The 27,348-nt window shown below is 50.7% G+C and overlaps 1 protein-coding gene across 2 annotated transcripts in view; it reads left to right on the top strand.

Moving 5' to 3' along the window:
• The window catches only part of GALNT10 (polypeptide N-acetylgalactosaminyltransferase 10), a 173,317-nt gene extending 149,005 nt beyond the window's left edge, over nucleotides 1-24,312 (top strand). For both annotated transcript variants that reach the window (XM_070414544.1, XM_070414545.1), the window contains exons 8-12: nucleotides 7,502-7,609; nucleotides 13,096-13,317; nucleotides 14,700-14,816; nucleotides 15,987-16,136; nucleotides 16,634-24,312. In XM_070414544.1, the coding sequence (XP_070270645.1) occupies nucleotides 7,502-7,609; nucleotides 13,096-13,317; nucleotides 14,700-14,816; nucleotides 15,987-16,136; nucleotides 16,634-16,792 (756 nt within the window). In that variant the 3' untranslated portion in view covers nucleotides 16,793-24,312. The remainder of the gene's footprint in view (nucleotides 1-7,501; nucleotides 7,610-13,095; nucleotides 13,318-14,699; nucleotides 14,817-15,986; nucleotides 16,137-16,633) is intronic.
• Nucleotides 24,313-27,348: the final 3,036 nt, after the last annotated feature.

Here is a 27,348-nt window from a genome sequence, read left to right as displayed (position 1 = left end):
CTGGATCCAGGGTCTAACTTGTCCCAGTCTCCATCCCTCTCAGTCCCCTGGCTGAGGTTGGCTTCCTGCACAGGCAGGCATTCTCTCTGTGGGGAGTTCCTCTCTCCCATCTTCCTGTACAAGTCCTTACGTTGTGTCTCATTGGCCTCCTGGTCCCTTACCTCCCTGAGCAACGTTCATATTGGTCAGCTACAGTCACATGTCCATCCTGGAACCAGGAAGATGGGCTGGCTCCCCAGAGGAAAGTCTGGCCACTATATCCAGAAGGGGGAATAGATGTGGAGCAAGGGGAACCGTAGATGTCCACCTCACCCAGCCCAACAGCACTGCTCACTGGCCACAGGCCCATCTTTGGAGGCACATACTGTTCACTCTTTCCTCAGTCTGGCCACTTCACACTCAGCCTTCTGGGCTCAGCTCTATAGATGGCCTCCTCTCCGCCTCACCTAGCTCCCTGGGTTCAAATACCTCATGCTGACATGACCCAAGGGTTGGCCTGTCTTCCCCACTGGACTCTGAGCTCCCTGGAGGCTGGGAGTGGGTCTTGTCCCATCTCTGTACCCCAGGGCCTCGCCGTCATAGTGTCTTAAATAACTGTTACTGGCATTGATTCCTATCTGATTATACTTTTTTCACCCTGCCCTCCCCAGACTCACATCACCATCTCTGGGTAATGGTGGTGTGCTGGGAAAGGTGTCGGTGAGAAGGCAGGACGCTGGCCTCTCGTCCCTGCTCGCCATCCACCTGGGACCTGGACCTATCGCCTGACCTCTCGGGCCCTCACATCCCAGATGGTGCTGAGGTACTTTTCCTTCCTCCCCCACGAGGGAGGATTAAACAAGATGCTCTCGCACAGGCGCGAGGGTAGTTTGGGCTGGACGTGGCAGTGGCAGGGAGCAGAGAGGGGGCCCCACAGTGTCCCCAGGAGGCCGGGTTAGGGTAGCTTCAACTCTGAGACCCAGAGAGAGAGGTATCCACACGACAATGTGGCTGAGCAGGCGTAAGAAAGATGTGGGCTTTGGCGTGATGTAAATGGGTATTTCTCTTATTAATAGCAGTTTGGCAAAATCTGTTACATTTCACAGCAAGTACATTCTTTGACCCAAAATTCCATGCCCAGGAGTTTACCTGAGAGATGGTGCATAGATGAGCAAAGATTTAGGTAGAAGCTATTTATTGAAGCGTTACTTACAATAGGGGAAGATTGAAAATGACCCAAACGTGCGTCCTCGGGGGATAATAAGGTAGCGCATATCCCAACAGTGGAATACTCTACAGACGGTGACTTACGGTGGTTCCGCTGTTACTTTAAGGTGGTGCACAAGCAGCAAGCATTCGGGAGAAACCGTACTTAGATTTTGAAAAGTGATCTTTTCTTGGGCTGGTGGTACGCTGTACAGTACTCTCCATGGTGCTGGGCAGCGGCAGCCACAGCTCCCGTCAGCCACGCACACGGTCACCAGGGTGCACAACCGAATCTCCACAGTGGATCCCCTGTGTTAGGTGATCTTGCCCACCTATAGGCTAAAGAAGGAAAACATATGTAGGTTTTCAGCTTCTGAGCCCATCCCCTCTCCATGTATATCCCAACACTTGGGCCATTTGCAAGTTCAGGGCTAGGATTTCCCACGAGAAGGGAGTCCAGGGAGAGCAGAGCCCTGAGTGCGTCTCCACAGGGCGGCTCTGGGGGAAGAGATGTGCACTGGCCCTGGGAGGGACGGAGCGGGGAGGTGGTCTGAGGGTGCCGTGGGCAGACTGGGAGAGCAAGGTGGTGGTGGAAAGCCCCGGGAGGGGCAAGGGAGAGCCATGCTTCACCCGAGAGGGAACCCATCACATCCGAGTAGCTTAGAGGCCTTGGATGAGTGCTATTTGCATTATTTGACACCAATATCCTTACCAAAAGCCAAACCGGTCTCAGACTGGGCAGATTTAAACAACAGAAACACTCAGGTTTCTTTGTCATAAAACTCACTGCATCCTCAAGAGGATGAAGTGAAAATCGGGTGTGTGAAAGCAGGTAGATGCACCCAGAACCTGGTCAAGGGTGGCGTGGAGACTGGTGCCCTGAGTGGTTAGGGGACGAGGCCAGGGTCCCTTAGCTAGACAGGGGCAGAGCCAGAGCTGAGTGAGTGACCGAGGACCTTGATTGCCAGCCAGGGGTGACCCCGATGTTCCGCAGGCACTGCGAGTGCTGATAGGGTCTCTGCGGAAGACCATGAGGGTCAGGATCAGACTTTAGAAAGATTAAACCTCTCCCTGGAGGCCTCCGATCTGCCTGGTTCTGAGACCCAACCCCGATTCCACCCAGGGCTCTGCCATGCATGAGCTCAGGAACCGTGGGGAAGGCACTGCCCCCGGCTGGGCCTCAGTTTCCTCGCGTGTCACAGTGTGATGGTCACTCCCCCCTGGGTGGTTATGCGTGTGCTGTCTTTCCAAATACAAGTCAAAACCTGAAGGATCCTGGAGCTTTACTGAATTTGTTTATTAAATATTTAATTTATTAATTAAATATTAAGTTATTAATTTAGATACACATATGCTTAAAGCCATATTATATAAAATAATACATTAATTTAGAAGTAAATTCAAATGGTTTTTAAATATAGTAAAATTGTTCTTCCCTACTCTTTTTACCAACAGCATACAGTAACCATTATAAACAGTCCAGATAGCATGAGTGAGGTCCCAAAACAGTATCTTGATGTTCACAACAAACTGATACATTCACAATCATAGGAACTCCGGAAGACATGGGTCTAACGCCCTCCCTTTCTGAGGGGAGCTGCGGGCACACGTGTAGTGCCAGCCACCGGTGCAGTGCCCCGTGTCCAGGTGGCACCACAGGGGTGGCTCCCAGTCCTCTGTGCTTCAGAGTTACCTCCTTTCAGCCTCATCGCAACCTGGGAGGTGGGCACAGTAATTCATCCAGTTTTGGAGATGAGGAAACCAAGGCTTTCAGACCCACAGAACTTGCCTGGATTGTGAGTCTGGCGAGGAGCTTGGACTCGACCTCACTCAGTTCTGTCTAACTCTGGAGCCCAAGCTCCTAACGCTGCCCTCTGTTCCTCCTATGCACACAGATCATGCAGAGTAATCGGTGGCTATTATTATCTTCTTATTTCCCCAAAGGGCAACTGGAGAGGATTTAAACTCCATAGGGGTCCTCGGCCAAGATGCCAACAGCAGAAGATGGAGCTGGCTGCCACCTTCCCCCCAGTCCCGTCCCTGGTTGGCTTCCAGGCAGCCGTTCCCTTGACGGAGAGAGGTTTCTCCCCAGCCCCTGCCCAGCCCGACCAGCCCTTCCTTCCACCGCCCTCTCTCCAGGCCCCATTGTGTCTTCCTGATGCGCATCGCCACTCGTCTCTCCTCCTCCGTTTAGGAGATAAGAGCAAGCAATTGTCTTTTATAGACACTGTAATGAAGCCTGTCATCACACAAAAGAAGTTTGCTAATAAAATAAATCAAAGCAGCAATGGCAATGAATGGGGAGCAAGCTTTTACAGTGAGATTTGTGCTCGTCTTGTGGCAGGATGCTTCCAGTGAGAAGGCCATTCCCGGGCACCCAGCTGACGGGCTCCGTGGAAACCTGGTGAAGCAAGGCTCCCAGAGCAGGCAGGGATGGGTGGGGGCTGGGACAGGGCCGGGAGGGAGGGAGGCTAGAAAGCTGACAGCAGAGAGGGGCTGCAGAAATGTCATCTCAGTGGCCTGTAAATGCAAATACGATGGGGTCCAGTCAGACATTCTGGCTGTGGCCGGCACTGCGACTCCCCCTTCTCTGCCACCAGCTGGACTCCTGTGCCCGTGTGTTACCAGGGGCAGGGGGAACACACTTGCGTGCCTGGCCCCCATGGTGCCCCGTGACTGTGCCCCCACCCCCACCCCATCATTCTCCTGGTCAGTTGCAGTTTCTGCCACCAACTCAAGTTAGAAAAACTACTTATTCTCTCTGAGCCTCAGTTTCTCCATTTAGAAACTGGACCATAGGACAAAAGATGTGATGGCGTTGGGCCAAAGGGCAAACTCCAGCTGAGGACAGGGCGGCTCCCAGTTGACTGCCTGGCGTGAGGTCACGAGCTGGCACTGGGACCGCAGAGTGGTGTGTGCCGTGGTGTTTGTGCGTCTTGAGTGGCTGCTGCCCCAGCTGTGAAGGAAGTGGGGCAGAGCCCTAAAGGTACACAGGTAGGTGACCAGCCCTGACCAGCGCCCCAGCCCAGGGCGAGTCGTGACACTGTTCTTTGCCTCCAGCTTTTATCGTGTCTTTGGAAGGAGGAACCCCTCCAGTCTTGGGGTCCCGCCTTATAACCAGTGAGCCCCACAGTGTTGACGCTGTGTAAGGGGCGCTCCGGGTGGCAGAGCGAGGTCTGAAGGGTTGGGTGTGCCTCGCACGGCCCTCCTCAGCTGCTCAGGTGCTCACAGGCCTCACAGGAGTAGCAGCATCTTTACTGAACAGGTGTGTGTGACTCTCTAAAGGCAGTTCCCACCCTGAGCAGCCTCTGGCTCGTGTCCAGGGCAGGGAAGCCGTGAAGCAAAGCCATATCCAAAGCCAGGACTCCTCTGGGCTCCGGACATTCCTCTCAGCAGATCAAGGTCACCCCAGTCCCTCAGGAACCTTCAGGCTGGTGGCCAGCGTGGTCAGGGCCAAAGAAACCCGAGGTCACAGCAAAGGACAGGATTTGGAAATTGATCATCTCTGCATTAGGGAAGGTTCCTTGCCAGGCAGAGCGGAGACACAGCCTCGTTAGCTAATGCGAGTTTAATACGGAGTTGAGAGAGCTGGACGCCAGCCTAGCCAACTGCCCAGGGGACGTTCAAAAATAGAACGAAGGAAGGTGTCCCCCACCTGCTCGGGGCGCTCCACCTCCCAAAAGGCAGGGGCCGCCAGGCAGCGTCCTGGGCAATCTCCTCCGGACAAAAGCATCCCTTCGACATCCATCACTTTGTGTAAAAGAAGAGTTATTGTTATGGGATCCTGGCGCCTGATCAATATCTCCTGCTTTGCAAATAAACTTCTTGGCTTGGCCTTGACATTAATCTACCATCAGGAGCCCATTATCTCAAGACCAATGTTCTGTTCTATTGACTTGCTCATGGTTTTTTTTTCTCCCCCAAGATCAGAATATAATTGCATTTCTCCAGGCAGCACGTCCACTAATTGCAGCCCCATACACACATAGCCCCTTGTGGAAAGCCCGGGACAGGGCACATCTGGGGTGGATAGAGAGAGCGGCTGGCGGGGGGGCCCAAGGGGACCGAGAACCCTCAGGTGCATGAGATAGAAGGAAGAATGGCCCTTCTAGAATTAATCAAGACATTACACAAACCCCCAGTATCCCATTGAGCAGTTCAAGCTGAAAATGGTTCTTTGGCACAACTGATGGTGTAGGTGTACCCACTCCTACTCCTCATTCCACAAGTGAAGGCATACAGTGACAAGATTAATAATAATGTCCCGAATCCAGCTGCGTCCCACCATCGCCACAGCCTCCAAACCGTGACCGAAACCGAGAACCACAAACCAAAGCCTTGACAGCCTCATACCTGCAAGGGCCTCCCAGGCCTTCCCTGCCCAAGCCTGCACCCTCCCGGCCATTCTGTTTGTGAAATAGAAATTGGATTGTGTTGTCTCCCTCACTGACGACTTTCAGCGCAGACTCCCTATTCTGCCCTTTAGGACCCTTATGCTTGTCCCCACGCTTGTCTTTGACCTCCCCTCCCATCACTTCTTCCTCTGCTTCAGGCCTCTGGCTTGCTTTGTTCAGTGATTATGCCAAACCTGGCCCTACCCCAGGGCCTTTGCACTTGCTCTTCCCGGCACCTGTTCACTCACCCCTCAGATATTTATGTTACTTTTACCTTCTCATCATGTAAGTCTTGCCTTAAATATCCCCTGGTAGATGAGGCTTTCCCTGACAGGTGGAGGTGACAGAGCAGCCCACACATCCATTCAGTGAGTCTATCCAGTGACCTCATTTTGGTTTCCTTACACCACCTGAAACTGTCTCCCTGTGTTAGTTACCTACTGCCACGGGGAGAAAAGTACCCCCAAAACATAGCATCTTACAGTGGTTATTAAAACTGAAAAGTTTGTGTGGGGCAGGGATTTGGGAGTGGCTTAGCAGGACAGTGCTGCCTGGGGCTGTCTTAAAGTTGGAGTCAGAGTGTCAGCCAGGGCTGCCGTCATCTGAAGGCTTGACTGGGGCTGGAGGATCAGCTTCTAAGACCGTTCATTCATTGACTGGCAAGTTAGCACTATTAGCAGAAGGCCTCAACTCCTCAGCCCTGGGCCTCACCATAGCGCTGCTTGAGTGCCCCAAAGCAGGTGTTCCCAGGGAGTAAGGTGGAAGCCTTATCATTTCTGCAGTGTCCTGTTGGTTACACAGCTCAGTCCTCCTGTGACCATTCTGGGAGAGAACTAACATGGGGTATAAGTACCAGGAGGTGAGGGGGTCATTGGGAGGGCTGTCTTATAGACTGCCCCCCCCCCCAAGAGCAGGAGACCTGGCTGACTTATTCACCACTGTATGTGCCCAGCACAGTGTTTGGCACATAGCAGATACTCCATAAATATTAGTCAAACGTATGAATGAATCATGTAACACTGCTGTGTCTGTGTGCCAGTCTGTGCTAAGCCCTTTCCATGCACTGTCTCATCCCCAGGCCCACCCCATTTCATCCTTTGCAGATGAGGAAACTGAGCCTCAGAGGAGTTAGTACCTTGATGGAAGTGGCAAAGCTGATAAGTGGCTGAGGCAGGATTTGAACCCAGGACTGTTGAGGAGGGTCTGGTTAGGCTAGGGCCCTCAGTGGGAGTGAGTCAGCATTGATTGTACTTAAACATTCTCAGATTGCAGCCAAACCCAGGAGCTCTTTGTGATGCCAAGTATGGAGGGAGAACCATCAGGCCCCTCACTGCAGCGATCCCAGCTGCATGGCTTAGCCGGCCAGACTGCGGAGAGGTGAGGGCAGGGCACCTGCTGCCACGGCTCAGAGTGACCCAGCGAAGAGGCAGACATCCAGGAGCAGCCTCCAGACCCGTGTGCCGCCCTGTCCCCTTGTGTTCCTGCCCCAGGCCTCGCTAAGCAGTCAGCTCGTCCTCCCCACTGAGCCCCCATGCCGGGCCTTGGAATTCCTCACAACAGCATACAGCATCCACGTCTAGAGCTCAGATTCCAGAGTCGGCGGAAGCCGAGTGTGAATTCTGGCACCACCTCTTGCTCACCCTGTGACCCTAGACACGCCTCTAGCTTCTCTGAGCCTCGTTGTCCTCACCTGTCCCCACCCGGGTTCCAGGTGTCTTGATGAGGCTGTAGTGCAGTTGTGCACATGAAGCTCGTGGCGTCGTGTCCGGCCATGGGGAAGCACTCGGTGCTGTCAGCTGTTATCACGCTGCTTCCCTCCGTCCCTAGTTCTATAAACGGGGCTTTTCGTGGACAATCCAAGCTGATGCTTTCAATGAATTGGAGGCAGGAATATCATCTTCTCTCTCCCTTTCACCCTGCAGGTGTGGATGTGTGGGGGCCGCATGGAGGACATCCCCTGCTCCAGGGTGGGCCACATCTACAGGAAGTATGTGCCCTACAAAGTCCCCGCCGGTGTCAGCCTGGCCCGGGTAAGCTGGCGGCTTCGCTGGAGGGGGTGCGAGGGGGTGGCCTAGGCCCATTAGCAGAGCAGAGACCCTCTAAGGCACCTGGGGCCACAGGCCAGATAATCCCTAGGTGTGCCCCCACCGCTCTCCAGGAGAAATCTGATGTAAAAGAACTTAAAGCCCTGTTTACCCACTTAGTACCTACCTGTGTGACTTTGGGAGGCTTACTTGACTCCTCTGAGCCTGTTTCTGCTTTTGTGTAAAGAAAGCTAATTTTTCCCAACTCTTACTTAGCATTGCCAGGAGAATTAAGGCGACGGCACCATTTCCCAAAGTGTGACGGACAAGATGATTTGAGGCGGTAGATACAGGAACATTTTATTTACATGTGTTTAAATTAATGTGGACGAGAAATTAACATGTATTCGCGTAGCAAACTTGTGATGTCACAGACATCGTGACTTAGAGTAAAGCTAAAGCGGGTGCAAAGTTACACCTGTTAGGTAAATGTTACTGCAGGCTGAGCGCTGTGTTTGGAGACACGGTACTTAAAACTTCCTGGCACAGGGGCCGTTAATAAAGGTCAGTGTCTTTTTATTTTATTTTATTTTTTTTTATTATTCTTTTTTAAAAAAATATTATAATAAGTATTACAAAGGGTATTACATATGTGTCCTTCGCCCACCCCCCGCCCTTGACAATCCCCTGCCCTCCCTTACCCCCCAGTGTCTTATGTCCATTAGTTATGCTTATATGCATGCATACAAGTCCTTCGGTTGATCTCTTACCCGCCTCCCTTCTGCTCCCCAACCCTTTCCGGCCTTCCCACTGCAGTTTGACAATAAGTTTGAGGCAGCTCTGCCTCTGTATCTATTATTGTTCAAAAGTTTGTAATGGTCTTTATTATCCATGAATGAGTGAGATCATGTGGTATTTTTCCTTCATTGACTGGCTTATTTCACTTAGCATAATGCTCTCCAGTTAAAGGTCAATGTCTTTCTCTTCTCCCCACCCCTCCCCACTTTTATTGCCAAAGATTCTGTCAAACTATTTCATGCCTTCCAGTGGGTTGTATTAATCGTTGCTTGAACTTCATTGGCCACTGGCGACCAATGTAAATCCGTTGGCCAGAGGTTTGGGGTTTTTCAGGGGAGGGGTATGAGTGATAGTTCACTAAACTTTAATACATTTTAAAATATTAAGTGTCTTGACAAAACGAATCAAGGTGACCACAAAAGAAAACCGAAGAGAATGGGGTGTTCCCCGAGGGTAAAAAGGGTCACAGGGAGATTTGGGGGAGCGGGAAAGGTCACCGGCACAGCTTTTGGACAGCCCACCCCACTCCTCCACCAGACAGCGCCCCCTTGTAAGCCTGATTGGCATCAGCCTCCTCTTCCCAGTCCACTGCCGCCCCCTTCCTGATCACCAGACAGTTGAGGATGTGCAGGATTGTAGCCCCTGGATCCAGGGAGAGCCTCTGTCCTGCAATTTACAAGAAGACATAGATTCCCAGCGCAAGGATCCCACCCATTCCTCCCCACCCCTCACCTCTCGCCCCCCCCCCCCCCCCCCCCCCTGCCCCTCACACCCCTCTGTCCGAGGCTGGTGGCTGTCTCAGAGGCGGCTGGCTAGGGCCTGTGGAGCCAGCGTTGAGGGAAAAGAGAGCCGGCAGCGCTCTCTAGTGGTCAAAGGGTGCAACAGCAGCCGCACCCGCCATCCGCGCTTTGGGCGGCTCTCCGTGACGCAGGGATGGGTTCTAGATTCAGCAGAAGAGGCAGGAATCACAATTCCTCTGAAATACCATTTGCAATCTCAGAGAAGGTGTCAGGCACGAAACAGCGCAGTCTCTCAGCAAGCCAAGACCGACCCTTCCAGCTCTTAGGGACGGCGGGGCCGTGGGGACCCCTCTGACCCCTGAACACATCCTCTCCCTCTGCAGAGCTATCGTCTGTGCTATCCGCCGGGTAGAGAGGCACTACCGCCTCTGGCTTATGGAACTATGGATGGATTCAGCGGTAAACGCTAACAAAAACTTCCGTGAGCTAGGCAGCTCGAAGAGCATCTTACGTATTTATCCAACTTAATTCTCATTTGCTTTTAATCCCCATTTTAGACATGAGGAAATGAAACATAGAGACATTAAGTCCGAAGAGCCAGAATTCAATCCCACCCTAGGCCTGTCTAGGCCTGAGGCAGCATTCGTCCCTTAAATAGCGACTGCTAATGTTAGTGCCAGCTTTCATGTCAGCATCAGCTTCAGCAAGACGGGAAGTGTATTTCAATGTTATCGGAATTCTGTGTTTATATATTTTCATTTATTTTTGTCTGTACTGGATCAGTTTCCTGTGCCTTTCCACCAGTTGACAGTCTGCGTGGTGCCCCATGTAAGTTTGCGGGACCACAGAGCTGCCTATGTAAGCTCCCCTGGCGTCCGATCCAGTGTCTGATACCCTCATTTAGATCAGATATTAAATGTTTGCTCCGTGTTTTAACAACCAATTCCTTCGAGAGCATTATCTCTGGGAACATCATTTTGGTGGATTTGAGGAGAGAGATTCCCAAAGCCCTGAGAGGGACTGATAAAGAGGGCAGCCGAGGTCTTGCTGAAGTTGTGCCGACTCCGGGACAAGCAGCCAGACAGCAGAGAGGAAGCGGAGCAGGGAGGAGGGGCTCACCTCCAGCTCGCCTGCCTCCGGAGCAAGCAGCCACTTGGTTCACGAATTTGCTAAAAGCCTTCTCTCTGCCTCTGGGAAAGGGGTCTTAGGGAAGGCAGTAACGGGAACCCCTCACACTTGGCACAACAAAACTGGAGACTTACTCCAAGGGTTGAGCAAATCTCTGTGATCCCGGCACAAGAAGAGCAGGACTGGGACCCAGAACTAGGAAGGTGTTAGGAGGAGGGATAAGAGGGCCTCACAGCCCACTAAAACCCCTGGGTCCTTTCCAGGGTTCTCGTAAGTGGAGATAAGGGGATAAATGTGAAGTCCTTCACTTCGGTCCAGACACTCAGCTGCACACAAGTTCAAGATCTGGGAGAAAAGGCTTATTAAGTTATGTCTGGAAAATGCAATATTCATTAAAATAGTGATTTTTTTTCTTTTTTCCCTTTTTTTATTGAATTTATTGGGGGTGACATTGGTTCACAAAACCATACAAGTTTCAAGTATACAACTCAACAAAACATCATCTGCACACTGCATCGTGCGCCCACCACCAAAACACAATCTCCATCTCCCCCCACTTCCCCCGCCCTTTGCCCACCTCCATCCCCCTTTCCCTCTAGCAAAAAAAAAAAAAAAGTAATTTAAATATATCAGCTAAAATTAAAATATATGTGATTTGCTCCTGTAAGAATAACACTGGTGAATGTCAGCACCTTGCCTTGGTCAGAGTGGCCACCCTCGCCTGCGGCTTGAGCACATTAGTGAGCAAAGGACCTGGGGCATGGGCAGCCTGGGAAAGGGAGAGTCAGGCCCTTCTGGCCTTCAGCTTCCTCTGGGCACAGTCTTAAATTAAACCCAGCTTTGCCATGCAGGGGCCTGCTGGGGACAGCGCTGTCCCTGACCTCTTTTCTAACCCACTGTTGACCTCTTCAGCACTCAGGAAGGAGGCAGTGACAAGGAAGTTCCTTAGCTTCCTACTCCCAAACTCAGAGGCAGCACAATTGAGGAGTTGGTGAATCTTGTCTTTGGTACCAGGGCCTCCTCCTATTGGCTTCCTTCCTCCTCACTCGGGAGTCACCAAACTGTTTTCGTGTGGCCCGTGAGCTAAGAAAGATTTTTACATTTTTAAATAATGGCGGGGGGGGGGGTGTGGATGGGGGTCAAAAGATTATTTTGTGACACATGAAAATGAAATTTCAGTGTCCATAAAGTTTTATTGGCACGCAGCCACACGCATTCATTTACACAGTGTCTCGGGCTGCTTTACAGCTACATCACCAGAGTTGAGGTCATATGGCTTGCAAAGCCTAAAGTATTTATTATCTGGCCCTGTACAGAAAACATCTGCTTCTAGAGCCGTCATTTACCCTGAGGCGTGAAAGACTGATAGCAGCCTGCGTGCTGACTCTCGTGCACCCTTCAGAAGAACATTTGGATCGCAGTCGGAAAAAATATTTTTATGATGGAGATAAAGCCTGGAGACTTAAATGTGTGTGTTGAAGGGGAGAGGAGATTTCTGGCAACAGCCAGGGGTTTGAGGGCAGGCGCTGTTGGAGCAGGAACTTCCCCCGACCCTGGAGTTGTGCTCTTCCAGAGCAGCTGTCAGATGCTCAGCAGGTGGAGTCTGCCCTGCAGGTGGGACAGGAACGTTTGTCACTCTGTCCCCAGGTCTGCTCACTAACAGGGTGCCTCCTGCCCTGCTGCCTCTACATGCCAGTAAGGTGGTTGTCTTTTTGTTTTGTTTTGTTTTTTTGGATAATTCTTGTGCTTCATAATAAAAGTAGCAGAACTGTCCCAGCTCAAAAAAACTATTTAAAATTCCAGCTGCTAAAGGGATTCTGCCTTTTGGTCGCAAATTATAATTTGTTTTTACCATGCAACTCGGTCAGCACTTTTGAAAATGACAGAAACCCAACCCAAACTGGCTTAAGCAGAAAGGGAATTTACCGACTGGTGTAAACGGAACGTCCTAAGGTGGTTTGGGCTTCGGGCATGCCTGGATTCAGGTGCTAAAAGGAGGAATGCGGTCCTCCCTCCAGCCCTCAGCTCCGCTTCATCCTGGGTTGACTTCAGCCTTGCACGGGCTTTCCGTGTAGCGCAGCTGCCCTGGCTGGCATCTTACCCATTAGAGTAATCCACGCAGAAGCACAGTGATTCCTCACCGTAGTTCCAGCAGAAATTCCGTGGCTAGTAAATGCCTGTTGATTCTGATTGGCTTGGCTCAGATCACAGGTTCCCTGCTGACCAATCCCTGTGTCCAGGGCTCTCTGTATTCCCATTAGCCTAGCTGAGTCCTATGCCACATGAGATAACAGTGAAGCAGAGTGGGCACCCCCCCCCAAAAAAAAACGGGGGGAGGCCAACCCTAGAAAAAGTGGGGATGAAAACGGGCCAGCAAAACAACAGCAGCCTATTACTCTACCATAAGTTGTAGAGTCCTTACAACACATGTAGATAATAAACATAGAAGGTTGACAGACATGGTAGGGCTGAGGTCATTGATGCAACAATGTAAAATAAGAAAGACTGGCCCAGCTGGTATGGCTCAGTGGTTGAGTGTCGATCTATGAACCAGGAGGTCAGGGTTCAAGTCTCAGTCGGGGCACATGCCCAGGTTGCTGGCTGGATCCCCAGTGTGGGGTGTGCAGGAGGCAGCTGATCAATGATTCTCTCTCATCATTGATGTTCCTATCTCTCCCTCTCCCTTCCTCTTTGAAATCAATAAAAAACATTTTTAAGAAAAAAAAAAGAAAGAGTGGCCTCAACCTCCAGAACCCTTTGCACCCCACGCCCAGGCCTCAGCCCCTCGGAGGGCCTGAGCCGTGCACCTGCCTGTCGCCCCTCCAGAACCTGAAGCGCGTGGCCGAAGTGTGGATGGACGAGTACGCCGAGCACATCTACCAGCGCCGGCCCGAGTACCGCCACCTCTCCGCCGGGGACGTCGCTGCCCAGAAGAAGCTCCGCAGCTCCCTTAACTGCAAGAGTTTCAAGTGGTTTATGACCCAGATCGCCTGGGACCTGCCCAAATTCTACCCGCCCGTGGAGCCCCCGGCCGCAGCATGGGGGGAGGTGAGTCGAGGGCAGGGCCAGCTCCAGTCCTGGGGCCACTGCAAAGCGCACGCGCGGACCCCTGTTCACAGGGCGGGGAAACGTGCCATCAGGGTATCAGTCGTGAAACTTTCCCATCTTTCTCCAGCTTTGTTCCTTGTTGTTTTGGGTTTGGGGTTTGTTTTGTTTCTCGGTGTGTGTATTCTTCTGTTTAATGATCCAAGTAGAGGAAAATCAGAACGTTAAGTGATTCGCATAAATTTTACCATTTACCGTTATATTATGCACTGCCGGCTTTAAACGCACATAGTAAGGCATGTAACGCATGGTAGGATCGGTGACATTTCAAACCGTGTACACGCCTGTGTATTTCTTACCAAAACAGTGGAAACACTGCTCAAAATGAACCAAGCTGATAGATAAACACTGTCTCCCGTGGGCTTCCTGATGAGTGAGGAGGAGCTGCAGGAAAAGGAACTCTGGGTGACCCCACCTCCCTTTCCTTCTGAGTTGTTACCTGCTGCTTAAGGGACTGCCTGATCCAGGGAAGTAACACGGTGACTGGATTATCAGACAGAGCGCCTGCTCCTTCCCGCGTCTGATAACACTATTCAGTGGAGCAAGTTCTGGCTGGAAAGGAAAGCTGGCCTCTGGGCCTGCTAGCACCCCACTTAGCCTTACACGACAGCACACGCTCCCCTTGAGTCTTGCTGAACCCCCCACCCCCGCATGTGGGACCCCAGAATTCTGGGCACCGCAGATGCCATAGACAGGTGTGGAGAAAAGAACATGGATGATCCTATAGCGTGTGTCACCTCTGCTCTCAGTCCGGCTCCGTTGTCCCATCAGATTTCACTCACAAGTTCAAAGATAAATTATTAAAAAATTTAAGACGGAGACACAGAGCTGTGATCCAGCACAGGCCCTCCTGAGCGAGGGGCTCTGGGCCACGACCCCTGTCACACGCCGTGAAGCCCGTCCTGCTGGGGAGGCGGGCAGGCTTCCAGGGGCAGCGCTCAGTCGCCGGCTCCTGCCTCCTGGGTCTCCGAGCTCAGAGGACCCTCTCACTTGTACATGGATGTAGTGGAGCTTGGGGAGAGGGATTGAATTCCCTGAGAGTGGGCCAGGGAGCCCTCCTTTACCACCCCTCCCCTCCAGCCCCCTCCCCCCGGCCCCCGGGACTGTGTGCTCTAGGACAGCAGGGTTTAGAGGAGCCCCTCTCTGTGGGCTGAGCATCCTTTCTTGAGGGGCTCCAGGCACTGCCACAACCCGGGCTCAGTTAGGGCAGCTCAGAGCCCAGCCCTTCTGAGTCTCTGCTTCGGTTCCTTCCTCCACCCCCGCAGGGGCCCCAGGGGGAATCTTGCCGTGCCTCACTGTCTACTCTTTCCCTCTTTCTTGTCCAGATTCGCAGTGTGGGCACAGGGCTGTGTGCAGACACGAAGCATGGGGCTGCGGGCTCCCCGCTGAGGCTGGAGAGCTGCGTCCGGGGCCGCGGAGAGGCCGCCTGGAACAACATGCAGGTAAGGCCTCCCCCGGGGACTGGCACCAGGTTCTCTGCGCCCAGGTGTGGGGACTGGGAGGGACAGGCCATGGTCAATGCTGAGTGACAGAGTCAGCCCAGAGAGCGAGTTAGAAAGTCTCCCTGAACACCTTGGAAAGAGGATCCCTTGCCCTGCAGTCCAGCCACCAATGGGCACTGCTGGTCACAAGTCCCAGCCACAGCGCAGGTGTCCTTCACAAAAGGGAGCTATGGGCTCATGGCACTGGAAAGTCTGGATGATGTCATCAGGATCTCTCCAGGTCTCACCTCTGCTCCCCTCTCTGTCGGCTTCCTTCAGAACCTGCCCCTCCCCAGGGGGTAGCAGATGTGACCCCAGCAGCAGAGGCCAAGCCCCCTGGGGGGAGGCACATCCCTTCGGAGAGTTCTCAGTGCTGGCTCTCCTGAGCCGTCAGGAGGGGCGGGGGGCGGGGGGGGGCGCGTGATTCGGTCCTCACAGTGATCAGGCCCAGGTCGCACCTGCAGCCTGGGGTGTGGTCGGCCTCACCGAAGAAGAGAGAGAGGGTTGGCTCCCCAGGGGTCATTCCCAGGAGGCGTGCTCAGAAGACGAGGGTGCGAGCCAGCCTTGCCGGGAAAGCCGCCACCCTCGGGAACTGCATTCAGCTTCTCCAATCCCGCCCTCCAAGCGGTCAGCCCCGTGTTAATTCACATGGCACCCTCCGAACCTGGGCTCAGGGCTCCTTCCCGTGGGTTTGTGGGACTTTGGAAGTTGCACTGATAAAGCCTGTAAGGCAGGTCCTGTGCAAACACAGTCGTCAGCAGGTGCGCTGCGAGCTCGCCGAGAAAGGACAGTGCCGCCTCTCACACTGCACGGCGCCCTGCCTGCCCGTCTCTGCCCTCCCTCTGAGCGGCTTGCCGCTCCCCCTCGTCCTTTCTTGATGACAATTCTCATTAGATAGTGGTTCTCCTTGAGGAATTCTTCTGAATTCTGCAAGGCCATGATGTTGGATTTGCTCCAAAATAAGGTGGGGGAGGGGGTCAAGTCGTACAAGATTCACCACTAGGTGGTAGGAACAGCTGTGGCCAATATACCCTTTTTCTGGACCTCCGTATTTAAACTTTCCATAATTGAAAATAAAATAAAATAAAGTGCCCTCGCTCTGCCATGTTGTCATGATGTCCGTGTGCACAGGTGTTCACCTTCACCTGGCGGGAGGACATCCGGCCTGGAGACCCCCAGCACACCAAGAAGTTCTGCTTTGACGCCGTCTCCCACACCAGTCCAGTCACCCTCTACGATTGCCACAGCATGAAGGGCAACCAGCTGTGGAAATACCGAAAAGTAAGGCAGGCGGGGGGGGGGGGGGGGGGGGGGGGGGCAGACAGGGCGACCCGCTTTAGAAAGAAAGCAGCTAGTGCCTCACTCCTGCCAGCAGAGCCCACCCACTCACGCATGTGCGCCATAAGCCTACACGCCCGACATTCAGACAATCAAGGGAAGCCCAAAATCCAGAGTTTTGTGTGAAATCTCTAGAATCTGAACTGTTGGTAACTGCGTCCATTAAACACACACACACAGTGAGGACCAATGAAAATTCTCTAGAGACGGTCAGTGGTTAGGGCCCCGGCCCAGAAGTGGCACACTTCACTCACAGCCCAGCGGGCACGACTCAGGCACACGCGAGGAAGGCAGGCGGTGTCTCACTGTGCGCTCAGCAGGAAAGCCACACAGGTCCGAGCCACTGGCCGGCCACTGCCTCGCAGCCCGTTGCTGTTCCTGCTGCTGCTGTTTGCTCGCACCCCCAGCGCTGCCTCGCTGATGACCTCCGTGTTTTGCAGGACAAGAGCCTGTACCACCCCGTCAGCGGCAGTTGCATGGATTGCAGCGAAAGCGACCACAGGATCTTCATGAACATCTGCAACCCCTCCTCTCCCACCCAGCAGTGGCTGTTTGAACACACCAACGCAACAGTCCTGGAAAAATTCAATAGCAACTGAGCCCACATGTCTCCGCCGCAGGCCTGGCGGGGTCCTCCCTGCCGCTCACTGCGGCCTTCCTCTTCCCGGAGAGGCAGGGCTTCCGTGGGCACCGTGATGCAGAGGTGCTGGCCAGCCGGCTCGGGGCGGAGCTGGAGCCAGGCGACTGCCTGGTCCTGAGGCCCTGAGCGGTGGAGGGGGTGTGGACAGCAGAGCCCACAGCGGCCCCACGAGATGCAGAGCCTGCTTTAACCCGATAGCATCGTGGAAGTCCAGGCGGACCTCGCAGCCTGGTCACCATGTTCCCTTGAGCATCATGCGGGAGAAATGCCAGGGCAGCCCCAGGCCACTCACCAATGAGGCTCGTAGATGACAGTCCTTTAGAAAGAGGCAATTTTGCCTGTTCAAGGCGGCTGTTAGCACATGACCACCCATTTGCAGCAGGAGAGAAGGGGCTGCTGGTGTCAGCCTTGTAGTGTTTGCCGGTCGTGGGGGTAAGTGCAGTTTGCTTCCTGTCTCTGTCACAGCCCCAGGGAACGCAGCCGGGCCCTCAGAGTGTTCTGTCCTGAACACCGGCAGCTGCCAGGCCTGGGGTCAGATGCTGGGCCCTCAGGCATTCCTTTGCAATGTGGACATACACTCCTTGCTCTCTGGGTACTGGAAATGCCCATTTAGCGCCCTCCAGGCACAAGGACAGCCCAGCCATCAGTTTTTTAGGGCTGTTTCCGATGGCCTTGGGCCCATGGAAGAGGCCTAGTAAGATCCCCAAACCAGAAATTCTAGCTGAATTTCCCTGGTCAGTACTTCCACTCCCCGCTCCTTCCCTCCTCCGCCCCTCCCCCCCCCCCCCCCCTTCTCTCTCTCTGGCAATTCCTTGCCTCAGAGAGGAGCAGAGGTGTGGAGTGCTCCCCTCCCAAGTCTGGAGGCCTCCAGGGTAGACCACGACCAGGATGCCTGGTCTCTGACCTCATTATGGTTCTAGTTCTCACTCCAAACTCTAGAATTTTTAAAGAACTCTGTAATTTGATCACAGGCTAGAATGTTACACAGGATCCTGGGATTCTGGCGTCCAATATGGCTTTCTAGAATGTTGTGATTAAAGGAGGCAGCCAGGTGTAGTACAGTCATGGCAGCCCTCGGCCTAGAGACAATCTGTGAAGTCCCACTCCTGGGGGAGGAGGGGGGCTGTGTCCATCAGTTCCTGCCAGAGGCCTTGTTGTGACATGGTCCTCAGCCAGACCTGAGGCCCTGCGGCCTCCCACCACACGTCCCAGGAACAGATGCACCCCAGCTCCATGCAGTCCCTCCTGTTTCCCTTCTGCTTTGTTAATTACATGTCACACTCCCAGAGGGCTCCCCGACTAATAGGAAGCATTTCTGAAACCAGCCTGCCACGCACTGATTCAGAACTGGAAATGGCATTCCGCAACCTATGGCTTCCATCAGCTAGCCCAGGAAGTACTGGAAATCGGTATTCCAATTAGAGTCGGGCCTCTCGATTGTATCATTTGCCAATTAAGTAACTGAGACATAAATCTGGGAACAGAGCCACAAATCTGCCTTTGCGATGCCGGCTGATCTCAAGGCCATCAGTTATCTAGGGGAGGGGGGGGAGAAAGCATTCTGGGTCACGTCCACCCCAATTAAGCGTGCAGCTGGCAAAGCGTCACTTCTGTCTGCCCCGCACAAGCCCCGCTCTGGCCACCTCTCCGCCAGAGAGGCCACCCTGTGCTGACAGAGCTTGCTTGTTGAGTCCTGGTGTCTTCTCCAAATGAGCTTTGTCTGTGGCAGTGGCCCTCAGTGGGAAGGAGTCAAAGAGGAGGCCCCTTCCAGAATCTAGAATAACAAAGGCATTGCAGTTTGGAGAGTCGATTTAGGATTCCTCATCAGAGAGCAATGCAGCATCATTAAAATAAAAACTGTGCCTTTTAAAAATGCAAATGTACAGCAAATCCCTAAACTTGAACCATTTCCTAGTGCCTTGCTAGACAAACATAAAGGGGTAGGGATTGGGGGGGGGGGGGGGGGCGGTGTTTTTGGTGGTATGTGCAGTTCCTATCGGATGAGTGTGTGTTTCTTAATGTTGAATTTCAAGCAGGAGACGTTAGGCCTAGAGCAGGATCTGAGATGGAGATACCCCGAGGGCAGAGGCCAGAAGTTGCTCCAGTTAGTGTAACACTCCAGATTAAAAGAGCAGCTGGACAGCTCGTGTAGTCTGTGGCCTAGAGGGGCCTCCGCAGCCCCTGGGAGAGGCCCTGTTTGGAGGCCGTGTATGCATCCCCCCCCCCCCGCCCCCCCGCCAAGCCCCCAGACAGAGTGCAGAGCACTGGCTGGATTTCCAAATGGTCCCACTCCAAGTGGATGAGTGTTCTCGGCACGACCAGGGCTCATGTGGAAAGCAGGAGCAGCCCCGAGCAGTCCTCAGCCTTCCTCTCGCCCAGCCTTTGGGTCTCCTTCTGGGTCTGGTTTCGTTCCCTCAACAAGGGATGGGCAGGTCCTCTGAGCATTCTGGCCTCTGTCATTGCTGGGCCCACATCTGTAGGTGCTGGTGGTTGACAATGTGTGTAACAGGGATGGCAGGAGACAAGTTCGTTGCCTGGCTGACCAGCTGGCTGATGGCAGATACTGGCCACTCGTTGTTTTGGCCTCATTTATTCTAGACTGGCTGTCTTAAGGATTTCAGATTCCTGCTCACACCCCCAGCTGATGCCCAAATAAAACAGCCAGGAGCCTGTGGAGAGGCTGTCAGCCAGGTAATGGGCCCCTTTTTTTCTAAAGGCTTTATTTCGAGCACGAGATCACAAAACAAATGAGTGGCTAAAAAGTATCACGACCATGTGGCCCACCAGCAGCCTTTCCGAAGGGGACTCCAGAAACATTTCAAAATACAAGCGCATCTCGCTGTAAGTACAGGCCTTTGGAGGTGGCCAAGTGTGCCAGCACACGTGTGAAAAGCCATTGCCTCCCATGGGAGCTTGTTTCAGCTTTACAAACAGCCCAGAAACTGTTGATTCTCCTTTTTAGGAAGAAATAGCTCAGAGGCAGAAGGGGTGCCTGTGGGGGGGAATAACCTTAGGTCCAGGGGAGAAAGCAGTTGCTTCAGATGGAGCAGACGGAGTCCCAAAGCCCACATTAGAGTCGTTTTTCTAACCTCTTACCTGTGGAATTTCTTTTTGTGCATCTCTATTTGTCTAGTCTCTGGAGCATCAAACAAGCTGCAAAGCACTTTACAGCTGTCAGTGGGAAATCCGGAATCCTTGCTTCCACAACCCCTGGTTTGTAGATTGGTGATCTTGTATAATTCCTAATAGACGATGCATTTTCAGCATTTTCTGGAAATTTCTAAGTGTGGGAGAGGGGCAAGGAGTGTGGTTCTGTTCTGGGACTCTTCTCTGCTTTCAGCTGATGCTCTTTGTGAAAAATCCAAGAAATATTTTAGTTCAACTTGATCGTGAGCCGAGGCCCACTGCCACCTCTGCGGTGGGTCTTGGGCCTACATTCCAAGTGACAAGGTCCCGGGCCCGACAATAGAGTCAGGCTCCTGTTCTGTTTGGGCTGGAAAACTGGGGTCCCAAGGGGGTTAGGGACTAGTTGAGCAAAGTCAGACTGGGATTCCCTAAAGAAAGCTCGAGACCACCAGCCTCTCTTCTCCTGCCTGGAAAAGTGCGCCTTTGTGAAGAACTGACTTCATGTACAGTTGTGATTGTGACTGAGTAAAACTCCAGACTTTCTCTAACGTGGTCTCGAGTTCATTCCTGGTCATGCGCCATTCCCCACTCCACCTTTCCCCCCTGCTCAGTACCCAGGCCCTCTGCCGGGCACTGAGCAAACTCCCAAGGAGGGAGGCAGACCTAAAGCAACTGACCAAGATGATTTCAGATGTGAATAGGGCGAGGAAGGATAGAAAACCAGATATTTTAGAGGCTGGAGTGCCTTGCTTATTCAGAAACAGATTTAGAGAACTTGGCAATGTGCTCAGCATTGGGAAGGATGGTCGGGGGATGCCTGTCTGCAAGAGCTGGGAAATATGAGGGAGTGTGAGCCAAGAGGCAATGTGGGAAAAGTGAAGAGCCAGTGCAAAGGCCCTGAGGCAGGAAGGCGTTCCCATGTTGGAGGCACAGAGGAGGTGAGCAGGGTGGCCCACGACAGACTACACCCAGGAGCGGAGGAGTTCAGGAGGACAGTGACAGCATGACATAAGCTTAGCTCATTTCGGATGCTCACCCATCAGCCAGAAGTCTACTTACCAAAACGTTGATACTTTGAGTATTACGTTTGTGTGATACCATGTGGTGGGAAGAGCACTGGCTGGCCCGGCTCTGCAGCAGGCTCACTGAGATCTGGTGTGTGTCCTGCCCACTTTCTGGCCTCAGTTTTCCTCAGTAAAAATTAGACATTTTGGGATCCAGCTCCACCGATGTTCCTGTGGTTGAGTCTTGATGTGGAGCTGCAGGGGACCATGAGCCGTGCTGCCCACTGTGCTGTCACGCAGGGCCCACCAGAGGGCGCCGTGGACCATCGCTTGGAGAAGGCTGACACCAGAAAGGGAGAGTGTTCACTGGCCACTGTGGCAGGTTTAAGCCCTGAGAGGGTGGATATTTCCTTTTGTAGCTTCCATTATCTTTTGAAAAGTCTTTTACCACCCATGAACATGATCATTTTCTTCTAAAAATTGTAATGGGTTTCTTTAAAAAGCTTAACACTTACTAGGAATAAAAAAGAGGAGAGGGAAGGCATTCCAGGTGTTGGGGGCAGCAGGTGTGAAGATGCTGTGGCGGGAGATGACAGATATGCAGGTCAGTGGGGCCGGAGCAGAGTGGGAGAGAAAGTGGAGACAAGAGGCAGGAGGAGCCATGTTAAGGAGTCTGGTCTTTATTTTAAAAGCAGAGGAACCACGAGAGGGTTTTAAACTGGGCAGAGTGGGGGCATCAGATGTGCCCTTGGCTGATGCTGGAGCCAGGAGGGACTTGCTCAAGGAGCTGGGCACATAGCAGGCCTACAGGGTGAGAAACAAATCCAAGCATCTGGCCCTGGGGGCCTTCTCCAAGTCACCAACCGCTGGGGCAGGTGAGAGGACAGAAAGAGGACATTTCTCACCCCCCGAGCCCTCCGTGAGGAGAAGCCAGGTATCCAAGGGGCCTGGCTGCACAGAATGGGAGCTCTGGATACCTGTTCCGAAATAGCTTTAGAGAACTTGGCAGTTCCCTCAAAGTTTTGAATCTTCTTTTTCTCTTGTGTTTCATTTGAGATGGGGGCTTTGAGGGTTCGTAGTAAGAGCCCAATAAGTATTGGATGGACAAATACAGTTTGAGTAATGTAGTTTCAGATTACACTTTAGGCCTCCCCTCCCTCTGCCCCCCGAGCCCACAGACCTTCTGACAGAGTGCTCCCACATTTGTTACATGCAATGCGCCCTTCCTCTCCCTGGGCCTCCAGTTCCCCCTATGACACTGGGGGAAGGGGAGCAAATTAGATCGTGGGCAGCCTAGACTCATAGTTCTAAATCTTGCATTTAGGATTTTGTGATGGCCCTGGTCATAAGGATTTATTTTCCAAGCTTAGCGAGGGGATGGGAGTGGGGCCCCTTCCGGTTCTGCTGGTGTCTCCCACCCCAGGGCTTCTGGGCTTTTGGTGAAGTGGGCCCAGGGTTCAGTATCCAAAGCGTCCTTTCTACAGCTGCTCACAGCTCTGCCAACCTCTGGCCTCAGGCAGCTGCCTCCTCTTGTTCACCCTCAAGGCCTGGGCTGCCTGGCTTGGCCATACCTGGGCGCCACGACCTGCAGTTCTTGCCCTCAAGTCTGGCTTGATTCATGGCGGGCCGGGTGATGGCCTGTGGTGCACTCACACACTAACACGCACAATGCCAGAGAAACAAAGGACCACTCCGTGAACCCTTAGAAAGCAGGTTTCTTAGCAACTTTACAGCTTTTGTTCATGAGCTACTTTGACTTGAAGAAGCGTCTGATCTCTTGCCAGCTCCTGCCTGGGGATGGGGGGAAGGGGTGGCGGATCTGCCTTTGCTGGAGCTGAGAGCTGAGCGCCCCACCATTACTCTCTATTTACTATAGGTCATTAATTCGTTAACATTGAACTCAGGGCCAACAGCACTGTAACTAATGACTCAGAGAAACGTACTACCACATCTTCGTGCCTATGAACACTAGACAGCACCTCGGCACTGCGCTTGAGGGGCATTTGAAACCACAATCACCAACAGAAAGGTTGTACAAAAATATGGAAAACGTGCCACTACACAGACCACAACGAGGACACTTGTTTACAGCGTGAGAGCTGACTCAACTTCAGCTGGGAACATGGTGTTCGAAGACTCAACTATTCTGCCACTCTGCCCGTGCACTTGTCTGTAAATGACCTCGAAGGTACCACCAGTATTCATTTTGAGGTTGCAAATACATTTTAGTGAGTGGGCACAGTTACAAATACAAAATCAGTGAAAAGTGAGGATCTTTTCCTTCCTTCATTCATTTGTTTAGTGTCTTTCTCCTCCACTTAATTTCCGAGGACAGGGCTCTTCCTGTACCCACGTCCACCGTCTTTCCCCCGGTTCTTAGCAGAACTGGCTTGGACCTCAGAAATTGTTGAGCTTCTGATGAACCAACCACCTACCTCTGGAATTTCAGTTTTGCAAAATTTATTAACAATCCTTATTACTTATGTTATCATTAGCTACATAATCAGTTAAGGCCAAAATAAAACATCTTTTCAGGACTGACTTTCCCTAACCAAACTCGCAAAAGACTGACAGAGAAATGAAAAGTCCATTTTTTCATGGGCATTAGAATTGTCTAGTGACCCAAGTAATTGTGTACACTCTCCTACTTACTATCAGTTCAGTTATAATTTAGAAGTTTGCTTGGTGCTCTGCCATTAAAGAAGTGGAGAGGGCTAAGGGCTATTTTTTGCATTCCCCTGACAGTTTCACACGCTCCTATTTCCATACATAATTGGTTCCTGAAAATTTGACTAATGCCAAAAGCACAAAAGTCAAACAACACATTGATTCTGTCAGCAGGGCACATCTGTTCCTAGGGAATAAGAAATGGTATAACATTTCCAATTACAACTGCCTTTGTGGACATGATCTTTGATGATATATTTCCTGCCTTTCCTACTATATCTTCAATTTGATTATTTTCCTTCGCTAATCAAAAAAAAAAAAAACAGGCTTAAGAACATCAAGTGGAGACTAGAGATGCATCCCTTTCAACAAATCTAATGATTTCTTTTTATGTCAATTATAGTTAATGATACACATACTTCCTTTGTTGAGATATAATTCGCCCATTTAAAGTGTATAGTGTTCTTAGTATATTCACAAGGTTGTACAACCATCACCACTTCCTAATTCCAGAACATTTTTGTTGCCCCCAAAAAGAAACCCTACCCATTAGCAGTCACTCCCTACCCCAAACTACACACTACCACCACCCCGCCCCCAGGCCCTCAGCCGCTGGTAATTGCTAATCTGTTCTCTATGGAATTGCCTTTTCTGGACATTTCACATAAATGGAATCACAATATGTGGTCTTTGTGTCTGGTTTTCATTTAGCGTATTTTCAAGGTTCATCCATATTGTTGCATATATCAGTACTTCGTTCCTTTCCATTGAAGAACACTATTCCATTGTCTAAATAGACCACATTTTGTTTATCCAGTTATCATTTGATGGATATTTGGGTTATTTCCACCTTTTGGCTATTATGCATAATGCTACTACTATGAACATTCATGTACAAGTTTTTGTGTGGATGTATGTCTTCATTTCTCTTGGATAGACACCTAAGAGTGGAATTGCTAGGTCATATGACAACTCTACGTTTCACATCTTGAGGAACTGCTGAACTGTTTTTTCCAAAGTGGCTACGCCATTTTTGCATTCCTACCAGCGCAATGCGGTTTCATTTCTTTCCTACATATCCTCACCAATACGTGCTATTCTCTATCTTACTGATTTTAGCTAGCCCATTAGGTATGATGTAATTTCTCATTGTGGTTTTGATTTATATTTCCCTAATGACTGGTGATGTTGAGTATCTTTTCATGTGCATATTAGCCATTTGTATATCTTCTTTGGAGAAGTGTCCATCATACCCTTTACTCACTTTTTAATTGGCTAATTTTTTTATTGTTGAATTATAAGGGTTTATTATATATTCTGAATACAAGTACTTTGTCAGATATGATTTGCAAACATTTTCTTCCATTCTGTGGTTTCACATTCTTGATATACACATACTTCTGATCACTCCTATTGGTACTTTCATTTTCTTCATTCATACAACTTTATAAGATGCAATAAAGCAATCAATTACCCTTCCCGATCTTTGCTGTGCAGATGGATATGGAGATTGCCTATGTGGAAACTGAACAATTGGTAGTACTACCCTACCATCTTGCAATATGATGTCTTCTTCCATAACATGCAGAAACCTGAACTTGGGTACAATGGCAAGTTTTGGGCGTCAGCATGTGATGGATGAAATAACTCCTATTTATTAAACATTCACTGTGTGCAAGACACTGTGCTAAGTGCTTTACAAGATCACACTTGATCCTCACAATAGCCCTTTGAGAGAAGTACTAGTATCATCCCATTTTGCAGAGAGAGAAAACTGAGGCTCGCGTAGTTTTAAAAAGTTGTTGATGGTCCCACAGCTAGGAAAGTGGCAGAGCTTGGATTCAAACCAAGTGCTTCTGAGTCCCGAGCCTTTGCTCTTACCCACAATGCCAATAACTACAAGGCCCGTCCAGTGCCAGGCTGCAGCCCAAGGCCAGAGGAAGCCTGCACAGCTCCTCTGTGGAAGGAGGAAAACAAGGACAACGTGGCGCTTTCCCTAAAACTAAATTGATTCCATTTAAATGACTGTCTTTTGTTCTGAGATCCTCCCTACTTTTTTGGCATTCCATATTTCCTACTTAACAACAGTGCCAAAAGATGGGTTTCTTTTCTTATTATTCTTATAAAGGAAATATGGGCATATAGTAAAATATCCAAACAGGAAAAAGGTTATAAAATTCCAGTTCTTCCTACCTTTCTTGTGCAGTCCCCGCCATAGACGTAACCACAATTACTAGTTTCTTAATATGTGTGTGTATGTATGTGTGCATAAAATTTTTAAGAAATACAAATGGAATTTACACTCTACAATACTGCTTTCTATCTTTTTTTTTAAATCTTAGTAAATACCTTGGTATAATTGGGTATATTTAAGTTAATTACTGGAGGAAAAAAATGTTTTGAGTCCCTACTCAGCTAGCTACAGAATTGGAGAACTAGTGTTTATGCCCTGGGCTACAGTAATAAACAAGACAGACATGGCCCCTGCCTTCAGGGGGCTTAGATTGTAATGGGAGAGATATCACACAACAACAACAAGGATAAAATAGTATAATTGCATATTAAGATGATTGCTCATAAAAAGACATTTAAGATAGGGAGCGGTAGGGGTGGGGGCAACCCTGTGGGGAAGAGGCATTTAAGTGAAGATTTAAAGGATGGAGCCAGCCATAGGAGGAGCAGGTAGAACAGCATTCCAGGCTGAAAGAACTACAAATGCAAAGACCTCCAGGTAGGAAGGAACTTGGCTTATTTGAGGAAACTCAGGAAGAATAAGGCAAAGAGATGGCAGGGGCACTGTCAGAATGCACTGGGGAATTGGTGAGGGGCTTTGAGCAGGGGGTGGCATGGTTTGCTTTGGGGAGATGCTCCCTAGAGAATTAGTGGGTTAGGGACTGGCTCGGAGGCCAGTGAAGTACTTCAGGCACATGATGCTGGTGGCCTGGTCTGGCTGCTGGCCATAGGAAATGAAGCAAACAGGACAGATGCTAAGTATTTATTGGAAGTAGAAGAAAATATGTCAATGATGGGTCAGCTTGAAGCGGAGGAGAGGAAGGGAGAATCGAGGGTGGTACAGGTTGTATAGTTTATGGATTCAGTTGTCAGAGAAGATTTTAACTTGTTCGTCTTGGTCAGCAATACCTCTAGAGTACTCCAAGCAAAGAGCTGAATGTTGCTATCTGGAGCATAGAGGAGAGGTCTCAGCTACAACTGTATTGGGGAGTTATAGACCTGCAATTTTAAATATGGGGAGGAGGGGGTTGGTAAGTTTGGGTATGGAAAAGAATGTTACAGTTACTGACTGTATGCCCATTTTAAAATCTAGCTTTTCTTAAAGGCTTTAAGTTCAACATATAAATCTTATTATTCCATAAATCTAGTAACTTCTCATATGAAAATAAGAACAATTACCTCTACTTGTTTTTGATCACTGTTAATTCTTAAGTTTAGTAGATTCAGCCCTCGTTAAACATTTAAGACTTACGGCTTTAATTACTCAAATTTCCTTAGACATTCAGACTACAGTTACAAATTTAATGGACCTGATTTTCTAAAAACACTTTAAATGCCTAACAGGGCAGATTTACAAATCTAAAAAGCAACATCTTTTCTAAGCACTTAAGCAACTGTTGTAAATTAATGACCTAGACTTATAAATGTAGCAAATCAGATTCTTTTGGCCATTTCAATAATTAAATCCAACACAAAGGAGAACGAG

This window comes from Myotis yumanensis, unplaced genomic scaffold, assembly GCF_028538775.1.
Source record: "Myotis yumanensis isolate MYYU_CA2020_CCGP unplaced genomic scaffold, mMyoYum1.0.hap1 SCAF_5, whole genome shotgun sequence".
Lineage (NCBI taxonomy): Eukaryota > Metazoa > Chordata > Mammalia > Chiroptera > Vespertilionidae > Myotis > Myotis yumanensis.
This window is presented reverse-complemented; position numbering and strand designations above follow the sequence as displayed.